We start from the raw sequence: 14,122 nt of genomic DNA on the forward strand, positions 1-14,122 counted from the left end.
TGTCCACGTCTAGTCCTTGAGGGCCACTATCCCACATGTCTTGGAACGGGGTGTCCACGTCTAGTCCTTGATGGCCACTATCCCACATGTCTTAGAGTCCAATCCTGGTCATCAAGGGCCACTGTCCTGCATGTTTTAGATGTTCTTCTGCTCCAACACACCTGGTGTAAGGCTGCTGCTGAACATGAAGTGGTGGTTCAACCATTGAATCAGGTGTGTTGGAGCAGGGTAACTGGTAAAACCTGTTGGACGGTGTCCCTGCAGGACCAGATTGGGACACCCCTGCTGTATTTTATGTGTGGAGCATGAGTGGATAGCACTTGGAGGACAACAGTTTATGAATGATTGCAATCTTTCATGGTTCTCTCACTGCACACAGTGGTGTATGTTGCAGCCGTGGAACAAAGGTTCTGGTTTCAGCTCTGAAGACGTTCTCTGAGCCTTTTAATGTTTGACCCATTCGTTCCACTTCGGAATAAACAGAATAATTAAATGTGCTGTGGTCGTTTTGGAACCGTTTTAATTGCAACATTGGAGGAGGAACTATTAGAAATTCAAATGTCTGTAAAGATGTAGGTCTTCGCCCGGCGTCTAACCCACATTAAGTGATTTGTTAAAAAAAATAAAAACTCTCTGTTTGATGCAGAATATCCTGAATATGAAGTGAAGCCTGCCTTCATTTACCGGAGATCTCATTAAGCATGCGGCGAGTAGCGAGGGGAACTCTTCCTCCCTGTGGCTTTGTTTCCGTGAAGCTAAATGGTGTTTTTATCGTGTTTAGTGTTCCCCTCTCCAGCGCCGTCCTGCTTTATGGAGCAGAGAACTCTGTTTCATTAGGAGCTGCAGTTCAGCGTTCTTTGTGTCTGCGTGAGTTTTCAGGCTGTTTTTTTATGCATCGGCTTCTCCTCAAGGGATTAATTCAAAGAAATCCAATCAGACCGTCTTCATTTCCACCGACAGCCATTTTGGTTTTATTAGCTCGGGCCAGATATTCTATTAGATCCGCGGTAGCTTCGGCTCTGCGTGCAGCTAAAGCTTCTCAGCAGAGAGAAGCTGCAGTTCAGCGACATTTGGATCCTAAATTTAAGGTCTATTGAAGTCTGTGACGTCAAACTTCAAACAAAAGAAGAGCGTGGCTGCACCGGATCCTTGACCGGATCCTTAAAGTGATCCAGTTGTATAAAAAACAGATAATCGTCTGTTACCGCTTCTGACCTCAACACGTGCTCTGTCATCAGGAAACGATGAGCTCAAGAGAACGATGAATGTCTTGAGAGCTGAAAGACAGCCGAAGAAGATGAAACTGAGTTGTAGCTAAAGGAAGCAAAGCATTATCTCTAAGCTAAAAGGGGCAAATCACTAGCTAAGAGCTACAAGACACAAAAGGCTACCTCAGTATTAAAAAAATGCTAAACACTAGCTAAGAGCTAAAAGAACCAAAACACTAGCTATGAGCTAAAAGTACCAAAACACTAGCTATGAGCTAAAAGAAGCAAAGCTCTAGCTAAGAGCTAATATAAGCAAAGCATTAGCTAAGAACTAAAAGAAGCAAAGCACTAGCTAAGAGCTAAAAGAATTAAAGCACTAGCTATGAGCTAAAAGTACCAAAGCACTAGCTATGAGCTAAAAGAATCAAAACACTAGCTTTGAGCTAAATGTACCAAAGCACTAGCTATGAGCTAAACGTACCAAAGCACTAGCTATGAGCTAAACGTACCAAAGCACTAGCTATGAGCTAAACATACCAAAGCACTAGCTATGAGCTAAACGTACCAAAGCACTAGCTATGAGCTAAACGTACCAAAGCACTAGCTATGAGCTAAAAGAATCAAAACACTAGCTTTGAGCTAAATGTACCAAAGCGCTAGCTATGAGCTAAACATACCAAAGCACTAGCTATGAGCTAAAAGAACAAACACACTAGCTACAAGCTAAAAGAACCAAAGCACTAGCATTTAGCTAAAAGTAGTAAAACACTAGCTACAAGCTAAAAGAACTAAAGCACTAGCTACAAGCTACAAGAAGCTAAGCATTAGCTATGAGCTAAAAGTACCAAAGCACTAGCTGAGTTAAATGAACAAACACACTAGCTACAAGCTAAAAGAACCAAAGCACTAGCTACAAGCTACAAGAAGCTAAACATTAGCTATTAGCTAAAAGTACCAAAGCACTAGCTGAGTTTAAAGAACCAAGGCACTAGCAAATAACTAAAAGTAGTAAAATACTAGCTACAAGCTAAAAGAAGCAAAATACTAGCTATGAGCTAAACGTACCAAAACAGTGGCTATGAGCTAAAAGAACCAAAGCACTAGCTATGTGCTAAAAGAACCAAAGCATTAGCAAACAACTAGCTAAGAGCTAAAATAACCAAAGCATAAGAAAAGGGCTAAAAGTAGCACAACACTAGTTAGGAGTTAAAAGAAGCTAAAGGCTAGTTAAAAGTAGCCATCTAGTTTAAAGTAGCAAAAGGTTAGCTAAAACCTAAAATAAGCAAAAGGCTAAATAGAATCTCGGTAAAAATTCAAAGAAGCCAAATAAATAAATCAGCTGATGCAGATTTCAGCCAGTTTGATGTTTCTGAATGGGGGGGGGGGGGGGGTCTGTTTGTAAATAAAAATGTCTCTAATCAAAAACTAATAATAGTCGTCGGCCCGTCTCCTGAATGAGCCGAACACGTCTGATGTCTGATGAGCTGACAACAGTCGTACACAGAGACAGTGAGCGCTCCGTGCACGTCTCTGGGCGTGTGCTTGTCACGAGCACAGGTAGCCTCGCTCAGCCTCACCTGCTCGGCCTTCAGACGTTTCCTGTCTGTGAAGATGGAGGAAGGAGAACTTCTTCATGAAGCCGTTCATCTTTTCTGTGGACACCACTTATTGATCTTTTGATCAATCTCTACTTACAAACATCATCTGATTGATTCATCCACCTTTAATTGATTTAATTGATGTGAGCCACCTTTAATTCATTGATTGATCCACCTTTGATTGATTGATTGATTTGATCCACATTTAATTGATTGATTGATCCATCTTTGATTGATTGTTTGATTGATATGATCCACTTTTGATTGATTGATGTGATCCACCTTTGATTGATTGCTTGATTGATATGATCCACTTTTGATTGATTGATTAATTTATGTGATCCACCTTTGATTAATTGATTGATCCACCTTTGATTTATTGATTGATTTGATCCATTTTTGATCGTTTTGAACCACCTTTGATTGATATTGGTCCATGTTTGATTGATTAGTTGATTGAGTTGATCCACCTTTGATTAATTGATTGATTTGCTCAAGATTTGATAACTGATTGATTGATCCACCTTTATTGATTGATTTGATTGACCTTTGATTAATTGATTGATTGATCCACCTTTAATTGATTGATTGATACACCTTTGATTAATTGACTTGATCGACCTTGGATTGATTGATCCACCATTGATTGATTGATTTTTATTAGATCCACTTTTAATTGATTGATTTGATCCACCTTTGATTAATTGATTTATCCACCTTTAATTGATTGATTGATCCACATTTAATTGATTGATTGATTGATCCACCTTCAATTGATTGATTGATCCACATTTAATTGCTTGATTGATCTACATTTTATTGATTGATTGATCCACCTTTCATTAATTAATTGATTGATCCACCTTTGATTGTTCACTGTTAGCATTCAGCTAGCTCGTGCTCTCAGTTCTGCTGCTCTGTGGGACGTTGGGCTCTGGAACTGAGCAGCTTGTAGCTTATTAAGTGACTCGTGAGGTGGAGGTTCATGAGTTTGCAGAGGGAGGGGGTAAAGGTCTGTTGGAGCAGAGGAGCAGCTGTGAGGGGTTCAGACCCCCTCATGAAGAGGAGGCAGGGGGTGACTCTGCTGATGCTCTCACTCTTGATTTATGGCTGAGCATTAAACTAAATAATCTCTGCCGTCACCGAGCCCCCCCCCCCCTCCCCCCGGTCCTCGTTGCCATAAAGAACAAAGAGAGTAACGGGCGGACTCGGTGAGGGAGGTTTCTAATTATAGCTCGGCGCCTCGAGTGTCGGTGAAGTTCACACATCAGGATTTATGCAAAACGTCTTTGATGGTTTATGGCAAAGTCACAAACTTAACCTGCTGCTCTCAAAACGTCAGCTGAAACTCTTAAACGCTGTTTTAAAGCCGTTGGGGGGGGGGGGGGGGTTGTTTCCTCACGTCCTCCACATCATCAGAAATAATTTAAATACATACAAACAAGAAGTTGGAGGTCAGAAAATACAGCCGAACCAAAAGTCACACAAATACAAACCAAATACTAGCTAAGAGCTAAAAAAGCAAAAGGCTAGCTAAGAGCTAAAAAAGCAAAAGGTAGCTAAGAGCTAAAAGAAGCAAAAGGCTAGCTAAGAGCTAAAAGAAGCACAAGGCTAGCTAAGAGCTAAAATGTTTAGTTGTAAACTGGATTAGTTTTTTTTAGGATAACAAAGTTTGTACTTTATAAACCGGGTCAGTGGTTTTACGTAACGTCTTCATGTTCTGAAGATCCGGAGATGTCCTCGTGTCGGGCTTCACTTGTCTCCGGGCAGTAAGAGTGTGTGTGTGTGTGTGTGTGTTGGGGGGGGTGAGGGTGTGTGCGTGCATGGTGGTCAGTCGACCTTGTTCGCCCCCTCCCTGAGTGTCACTTCCTGTTTCCCCCTCCTTGGTTGGATGGAGCGCTCGGCTCCTGGTCTTTGTGTGATAAAACGATGACCTCCCCCCTCCCTGTGCTGTCCTAACCCATCTTCATCATCACCTTCATCTTCGGAACCATCAAATTAGTCTCCTCGAGTCTCGTGAAGTGAGTTTCATCGTTACCAACGTGCACCGGGGCCTGTGGTTTAAAATTATCGTCTCGTCCTGAATCTGACGATCCACTCGGCCCAAAGAGAAGAGGCCGAGCTCATCTGCTAAAATTACATCGTGGAAGTAGTTCTCTGCTAACAGGAAGTGACAGCTTTGGACTTTGTGCACGAAATGGCACCGGGAACTCAACGGAACATCAAAACCTCAACCTGAAACTGTCCAGTCCAAAGACTCGTTCGACCCTTGTAGTAATAAATGTTTCTTTCACACGTTTTTCGTGGCATTAGAGGTTCAAACCCGGCGTCGAGAGCCGGCTTGTTCCTCAGGGCTGCTCTTCTTCTAACCACGTCTGGATCGATTTCTGCTCCTGTTTTCTCCCAATGGTTCTCAAGATCTTTGGATGTTCTTGTTTGACTCCTGGAGACAACCTCTAATGGTTTGCACCTCCTCCTGGGACCAACAGTCAGCCAGTATCCATGCATGTTTATGTCCTTATTCTTCGACCTTCATTCAACTTAAAGTGGTGGTGAAGCTCTTCTATAGTGAGGTCCTGTGGTAAGGTTGTGAGCAGTCAATATCTTACCTGTTCTATGTGATGTGACTTGGACAAATAGTTTCTTTCTGATGAGACTGATGAGCTAACTTCTAGTCCAAATGAATTCAAGAGTATGTGGACTGCTGCCGCATTCAAACGACCCCAATCCTCAAAAAAATTTGGCTTTCCGAAAGTTCAAATAGTGGCGGCAGTTAGCTGTAGCACTGCTTGACCATTATATTGTAAGGTTCAACCATGTTTGCATGAACTGCTCTGAGAACTTTGAGATTTTACTTAAAGACATCTGGAATCAACGGTTTGCCCCCTTCAGACTAGCCGCTAGCGTAGCCGTTAGCATAGCTGTTAGCGTAGCCGTTAGCATTGTCAGAGTTCAACTCCATTTCTCTGGTATTTTACCGTACATACTTCAATATGCGAGCAGTTTACCCAAGGAAGTGGGGAATGCTCTTCAGATTTCTCATTCGACGAATTCTGCTCATTTACAGAGAAACGGAAAACGTAACGAGCGCTAATCTCCAACTTCCACCGCTGCCTGTTTTGTGTTTCTGCTAAAAATTAAAGAAATGAGCAAACCATTAAAACAAAAACTGACTTTAGCCTCAGAACGACGACGGTTTGACAGTAGCTGTTCACCCACTCTGGAAAAGAAGCGTAAGACGTGGTCACGGCCGGGTGCCATTAGTACAAAATAACCGTTAATAAGATAAAACGGTTGTCTTACAAGTCGTCCCGTTTTAACTCGACTAATTAATCTGAGACGTTTTTATTCGCCCGTCGAAGGTCGACGTATTCTGGCATCACGTGTCCGTAAAATTTCTCTTGTCCCGCCCACAACTTCTGGTCCGCTCAAGATAATTTTACGAAACTTCACAAACGTAAGCACGATCACTAGACGTTTCATCACCCCAGCTCCAAGGTCAAGATCACAAATCAAGGTCAAATGTTGTACAAGGTTGTCCGAACCATTGCTACAGATTGCTGTATACTTTAGCGAGCGTGTATGCGGTACTCTTAATACTTAAACTATATATTTAGTGTAATCGATATAATCTTGCCTAAAATACGTCTGAAATAAAAATGTCGTTCTTAAGAAAACCAATGGATCGAGTTAAACTTGTGACCTTTATCTTTTAACGAACTTCTCGCAGAACTGATCTTTTATGAAAGGAAACTCGGTCAAACTTGATAAGACGTGTCCCGGTCGGAGGATTTGTCTCTGCCGTGTCTCGCGCGGAGACAAATCGTCCGAGGCCAGAGTTGTAACTGCCGCCGCTCGTGCTGCTACAGATTTTTAATGATGCAGCACTTGAATATTAAAACCATCACAGGGGCGGGGGTGAGGGGGGAAATTGAGAAGTGATTCATTATTCTGCTCTGGGTGAGTCACCCCCTCTCCTCTTGCTCCTCATTACATCCATCCTTCGCCTCCCTCGTCTTCCTCCTCCTTGTTTCTTCTTCTGTTTGTCGCTCATCGGACTCTTGTTGTTTTATTTGCTCCGTCTTCCATTTGTCACCTGGACGGCTGAGCTGACTCGGGCTCGGCGAGGTTCCTCCTCCCGTCTCCAAGTGGAAACCGAGCGGCGCTAATAGTCCGTCTCCTCCTGACACACTAATGACGGGTTTGTGCTCCTGCCCGTCTCACGCTCCACGTGTCCCTTCCCACCTCCTGCATCTGGAAATGATGAGATTTCTTCCAAAAACAGCGTCTATTAACATGGATTTTAACCTTTCTGTCAATCTGTTTGTGATGCTTTGGTCGAAGGACCATCAGCTGATTCATTGGAATAATTCATGCGTCTGGAGAGATTTTATAAAGAAAGACGTGTTTGATCTCACCTCGTCGGTACTTGAATGCCTTTTTTGTTTTTTTACCTTTCGTGTCGTTTTATTCCCTGATCTCTCAGCACCTTGAAATCCATCACATAAGCAAAATAAAAGGTGCTTTTTAACGGTTCGTTCTTCTTCTTGAAGTCGTGTTTTAACAGGAACATATTTATTATTTGAACAGCTTTTGCAGTTTGTTGGGTTTAGTTTACATGAAGCTGTCTGGAATCCTGAGGCCACCGAACTGGACTCCCTCCACTCCCTGTCTGCACCGAGAAATTCTGTCCATGTTCTGAACAGAATTGGTGACAACAGACAAACCTGATACAGTCCAACCCCGACCCTGAAGGGCTCCGATTTTCTGCCGGCAATGGGAACCAAACCAAACGAATGGCCAGTAACAATAAACCACCAGTCCCATACTCACCTCCTGAATGTACCTCGAGGAACACGGTTTCATGCCTCGTCCAAGTCCACAAAACACATTTACACTTGTTGAGCAAACGTCCATGTTCCCTTGAGGACCCTGGGGAGGGTAAAGAGCTGGTCCAATGTTGTTTGGCCAGAACAGAACCCGCATCTGAGGTTCAACCAACGATCGGACTCATTCAGTACCCCTGAATATCCTTACCGGGGGGCTAAGGAGAGTGATGCCCTGTAGTTGGAGCACACCCTACGATCCTGCAGGTGGTGGGTCCACAGGAAGTCATCCATGCTGCTCCTTTGGGCTGAGTCCAACTGGGCCCCGTTGGTAGAGACCCGGTCACCAGGCGCTCACCGACGAGCTTCTCCTCCAAGACCCAGCCCGTTTCACTTCCAGACTCCAACATCAGCAGTATTCTTTTAATGGGACCAAATAAGACGAGCAGCTGACAGAGCTTTAAAAAACTAAACTAATATCACAGAAAATGATGAAACATTTGGCCTTTTGTGCTACACGAAATTCTTTAGTTGCAAATTCATTATTGGTTACAATCAAGTCCAGTAAAGAAAAGTGTCTCGTTAGGCCTAATGTTTCAGGAAGACCACGTTTTAACCATGAACTGGATTCCAAATGAGTAACACGAGATGCATTTTGTGTTCTTTCCTCTCAGATGACCTGACGTATGAGGTGAGATGGTTTTTCACTCGGCTGCGCGGAGGACCAACGACGTCCGAGGTCGCCAGCATCGACCGTTTCGGCATCGTGAGGAAAACCCACCGGAACTCGTCCAGCGACGTTTCAATCGAGCGCAAAAACGCCCACGTCTACCTTCTTAACCTTTACGGCACTCAGGACAGGTGAGTGGGCCAAAGTGACGGGTTCAATGCACTCTGTCGGTTTTCCCCGTTGTTCTGTAACGCCGGTGTGCCATTTGGTTCTCAGTGACAGCGGCGAGTACTACTGCGAGGCCACTCCTTGGTACCTGTCGACCTCTACAAGAGCCTGGACTGAAGCCAGGGCGCTGACGTCTGGACGAGTCTTCCTCTCTGTCAAGTTTGCAGGTGAGGAGCGTTCAACTCCTTCAGCAGGCTTTGAAATGTGCTGCACAAATTTAAATTCCTAATTTTCTTCTGGTTCTCCTTCCTTCCAGTCTGGGACTCCCTAAAGTTCCCCCTCCTCTACGGTGCAGCGGCCTCACTGGGTAATCCAACCGTTGCGCCTTCATTTGTGGGAAATCTCGTGAAAAGTCCAAAACAAATGTGTCCAAGTCATTTCACAAAAGTGGCAAAACCCATGGATGAGAAAATGAGCGAAGCGTTCGTGTTGAAACAGTTCCAACAGCAAGTGCAGAATAAGCAGTTAAAGCCTTTACAATCGTAACCGGAGTCCGACCGATATGGAAATTTTGGCTTTCGCAGATACCGATACTGTGCAGGCGAAGCGACAACCGATATATTGGCTGGAAATTGTTGAGCTTTGTCCACCACAAGAATATAAGAAAACCGCTACTTTTAAACCTGATTTTTAACACTTGAACTCTTGAAACGGTCTTGGTAACGTGCGTTATTGTTGATTTATTTTACAGATCAATTACAATAAACTTCCCATGCTCTGTTCAGCAAAATAAGCTTCACGGTATTTAGCTGCTCGCTGCTTCAGCTGTGCTGAAAGTGAAACTTAAAATCAACGGCAGTGACTTGAAAGTAGCATTCATGCACCCTCTGCTGGACACATCGTACAATTATGGCTTGTTCTCAGCATTTTAGGGGTGAAAATTAGACGTGTTTATATCGGTAGTTAATGAGACAGTTATCACCGATACGATATGTCCCCAAGCATCTATATCGGCCTAAAATATCGGCCCTGCCGATATATCGGTTGAGCTCTAATCTAGGGCTGTCATGATAAATAATAAATCAATTAATCGCACAAGAAATGAAAATTATCAACCTCATTTTCATATATCGGCTTTATCATTTCTTCGTGTCTCTGTTGCTACTGAAGGCACTGGATGACAAAAGGCTCAACTCCGGTCTCTTCACTGACCCCTCCCTTTCTCTTTTCTCTTTAAAATCGTTTTTAACGATCGTGTTTTTTGATCGTTAAATGCAGCTAAGCTACGAGTTAAGCTAACAGGCCGACCTCAAGGGGGAAAAAACAGGAAGGAGAGACAACCCATGGCACGTCAAGGGGCCTCCCTCCCATTTTCATAAAGAGACACGCTGCTCGCTCCCTCACTATCCATCCTTCGGTTCAAACTGCCTTATACTGCCATCCGGTGGTCAAAAAAAGGTACTACACTCAAAAATTAACCAACATTTCTTCTTAAATTTGACAATAATTACTAATTATTGACAAATTTCAAACAATATTATCGTTTATCTCAGTAATTTCTGAGACAATCGCTCGGCAACATTTGTTATTGTGACGGCCGACTCTAATCATAACCGCCAGCAGGACACGCCGCACAGCTTTCAGTTCAAAACTAACGTTTTTAGTGTATCGCCCACCGAAATGCACGTCAAAGTTTTAAACAGAGATCCAACTGGATCTGGTAGGACTTGGATTATGGGTTGGGGGGGTTGATAAAGCCATTCCGTAAATTCTGATTCGCTCAAAATCATTTAATGAAACTTCACGTACGCATCATCACTAGACGAGCGTTGTGTAATCCTTGCGTCCCTCCAGCTCCGAGGTGAGGGTCACAAATCAAGGTCAACGTTAAATCAAGGTCTTTGTTTGTCCGGGCCATTGCTATAGGTTGTTGCATCATAGTTTACCGACGAGCGTATTATGTCTCGTTTTCGGTTCTTATTGTAAAGTCAGTTGGTGGCCATCTTGAATTGGGTCGACTCCAAAGCTCAGTTGCACATTTAACGATCGTTTTCCAAGAGTTCGATGAGGTAAAGTATTTTTATTACTAATTTTTTATTTGGCCGTGTGTCTCCAGGTGTGGGCCTCTTCTCCCTTCTCCTGGGCCTGGTGTGCGCCCACTGCTGCTGCCGCAACACGGCGCACACCCCGCGCTCGCGCAACAAACTCATCAACTTCGAGATGGACTGACAAACACTTTCCCCTGCGCCGGCCCACTGCAGCGCCCACAGGAAGCACCACGCCAACCACAAACACACGCCCGCCGGCGACTTCTGGGACACGCAGCTGTTCGCGGACGACGGGCGCTGGGAGTAACTGACCGACCAATCACAGTGCTTTATACGGTGCTCAGGACCCTTTTCGCTCTGCAGTGGAGGCGCAGGGGTGGGTGGGGGGGCGTCCACACCCTCCAATGGAGTAAAAGCATTTCAGACTTTTGTTTCTCCGAAGAACTCTGCGGCGCTTCTAGTCGAATCCTTTTTGAAGCGATTTTGTTCCCTTTTTAAGACCGCGACCCAACGAGGAACTCGGGAGCTTCGGAGACGTCACTGCCTGATGGGAATAAAGACTTTTTAACAGATCAGCTGCCTCGAAACACTAGGAATAACAAATGACGTGCTCAGGCTGGACTACGTGCCATTTTCCTTTTTCTTTTCTATGTTGCCAAGGCTTGGTGCAAAGAACGACCTCTCCAAGTCTGGTGGTAATGGGTCCTTCAGTGCATCAGTGGACGGAGAGGAAAAGTCAAGTTGGACTTTTGTGTGCCCTGAAACCTCCACGTATCTTGTTCTGTCTGAAGACGTCGCCCGAGTCTCAGAAACTCACTAAGTTCATGGTTTTTTGTGTGTGCTGTCCACACGAGACGTATTGCACAACAACCCCAGAGTGTTTCTATCTCAACAAGAGATCTTTTATTCTCGAGTCTATAGTTTTTTGAAAATTAAGAGATTTTTAAATGTGAGACATTTTTAAGCTTTACTATAAGATATGCAGTTTGTGTGTGATATACTGTCCGTGGTGCCAATATACGAACTGACGGAGGGAGCTCGGTTCACCTTTCCAGGCCAACACTTGAATGGCCGCTAACAGTAGCTGCTAATGACAGCAGCTGCTAATGACAGCAGCTAACATCAACCGCTAACATCAACTGCTAACAGCAGCGGCTAATGACGGCTGCTAACATCAACTGCTAACAGCAGCGGCTAATGACAGCCGCTAACATCAACCGCTAACATCAACTGCTAACAGCAGCGGCTAATGACGGCTGCTAACATCAACTGCTAACAGCAGCAGCTAATGACAGCCACTAACATCAACCGCTAACATCAACTGCTAACAGCAGCGGCTAATGACGGCTGCTAATGACAGCCGCTAACATCGACCGCCAACAGCAGCTGCTAATGACAGCCGCTAACATCGACCGCTAACATCGACCGCCAACAGCAGCTGCTAATGACAGCTGCTAACATCAACCGCTAACATCGACCGCTAACAGCAGCTGCTAATGACAGCTGCTAATGACAGCCGCTAACATCGACCGCTAACAGCAGCAGCTAATAAAAGCTGTTAATGACAGCCGCTAACATTGACTGCTAACATCGACTGCTAACAGCAGCGGCTAATGACAGCTGCTAATGACAGCCGCTAACATTGACCGCTAACAGCAGCGGCTAATGACAGCTGCTAATGACAGCCGCTAACATTGACCGCTAACAGCAGCAGCTAATGATAGCTGCTAATGACAGCCGCTAACATTGACCGCTAACAGCAGGGGCTAATGGCCGCTGCTATTGACAGCCGCTAACATCGACCGCTAACAGCAGCGGCTAATGACAGCCGCTAATGACAGCCGCTAACATCGACCGATATTAGCAGCGGCTATTGACAGCTGCTAATGACAGCCTCTAACTGACCGCTAACAGCAGCAGCTAATGACAGCTGCTAACGACAGCCGGTAACATTGACCGCTAACAGCAGGGGCTAATGACAGCTGCTAACGACAACCGCTAACGGCAGCAGCTAACGGCAGCAGCTAACTGCGGTGGCTAACATCTACTGCTAACATGGACTGCTAACGGCAGCGGCTAACGACAGCACCTAACGGCAGCGGCTAGTGACAGCCGCTAACAGCAGTCGCAGCGAGCGCTCTCTGTTTATAAATAGTCCGAAACGTATCCAGATGTTCGTGTTTTGTACACTGTGTGAGTGTTGTGAGACAAATGGGTTGCATGTGCGGTTTTATAACGAGTCATTCATAAACAAAAAAAACTTTCTTTTTCAAATACACGAGCCTGCTACATCCAGATTTGAAACCTAGCTGCCACATTGCTAACAGACACTGTTAGCACTTAACATTTCTTATCAGGGGTATACGAGAAAGTCATTTGCATCTTTGGTTTGTTGTTTTAAAGTTTCCTTCATTATGTGCACGTTTGAGCCTTATTTTGTTAAACACTGAGAAATTAGCTTAGCTTAGCGCAAAGATTGACACCGGGCAGGTTGCTAACGTCACTTGCTAAGCTAAAGCTCGCTGTCCCTTCAACAACCTAATGTGATCATGAGACTGTTGGACACTTGTTATTGCTAAGAGACATAAAGAGGGTGAAATTATGCTACATTTTAGCTATGCTAGTAGTTCTGCTCATGATGCTAAGCTAACAAACGCATCGTTCCTTTACCTCTGAAAATTATTCAGAAAGACTGGAAAACATTTCTGCTGTCTTCAACCCTAACAATGAATTACGCCTCCCTTTTTTTTATTAAATGTTTTTTCTTTAATTTTTGGCTATTTATTCACATCGTCACACCATCGGTTCGTTTGAACAAACAACGTGAACGTTTCGGCTGCGTTCTCATCCAGCCTGTATCCTTTAAAAGACTTGGCTACTCTTGATTTATAGTCAAACATTTCTGCTCAAATAAAATGATTGTCAAGTCGTTTTATGGATGTTCGGCTCAAATTTCAGCATTTCACCTTTCAAAGCATTCGGCTGAATCAGCCGACGTGTTTGTCCTACGTTCGGCTGATGTTTGAGTCGACGTTTAGGTGAAAATATGAGAATAAATGTGTCTTGAATCATGGAAGAGCTGAAGTCTGAGACGTTTGAAGAGCAGCCGGAACACGTTGGTCTCATCGGTTATAGTTTCCAGGAAAACAGCCGAAAAAGTTTTTTTTTGTTTTCACGTCCAATTTCGGCTTCTTCCCCAAACTGCTCTTCCTTTGACGTCCCGGTTGTCGTTTTATTTCTCCACCAACACGTTCAGTAAGTAGCTTTAGTAGAGAGTACACATTTTCCGAACATCTTTGGCATCGATGGAAGACGTTTTATCCAAAACACAAGAATGGAATTTTCAATAAAACATTTTGTCCACGAGGGAAAAGAACGGAGGAACGACAAAAGTTTTAGCTCCGTCTCGATCCAGAATCAGTAAAATATCCGTTTCATTAACCTTCATCCACTCGTTGCTCAATTAAAGTGCGTTGTTGCCAAATTCAAAGTAGCAACAATAACCGGCAGGTTGATTTTGTCTTTACTATTAATAAGATTTGTGTTTTTTAATGAATGGATTTTAAAGATGTATTCATTTTGAAACTTTTTTTATTAAATGTGG

At 44.0% G+C, this 14,122-nt stretch overlaps 1 protein-coding gene across 1 annotated transcript in view; it reads left to right on the forward strand.

Annotated features, from left to right (window-relative positions):
* ptgfrnb (prostaglandin F2 receptor inhibitor b) overlaps positions 1-10,873 on the forward strand; it is a 70,204-nt gene extending 59,331 nt beyond the window's left edge. The window contains exons 12-15 of the mRNA XM_037696594.1: positions 8,307-8,493; positions 8,579-8,697; positions 8,787-8,837; positions 10,587-10,873. Coding sequence (XP_037552522.1) covers positions 8,307-8,493; positions 8,579-8,697; positions 8,787-8,837; positions 10,587-10,699 — 470 coding nt within the window. The 3' untranslated portion in view covers positions 10,700-10,873. The remainder of the gene's footprint in view (positions 1-8,306; positions 8,494-8,578; positions 8,698-8,786; positions 8,838-10,586) is intronic.
* The last annotated feature ends 3,249 nt before the right edge of the window (positions 10,874-14,122 follow it).

Source organism: Nematolebias whitei, chromosome 23 (assembly GCF_014905685.2).
Source record: "Nematolebias whitei isolate Nwh7 chromosome 23, NemWhi1, whole genome shotgun sequence".
NCBI lineage: Eukaryota > Metazoa > Chordata > Actinopteri > Cyprinodontiformes > Rivulidae > Nematolebias > Nematolebias whitei.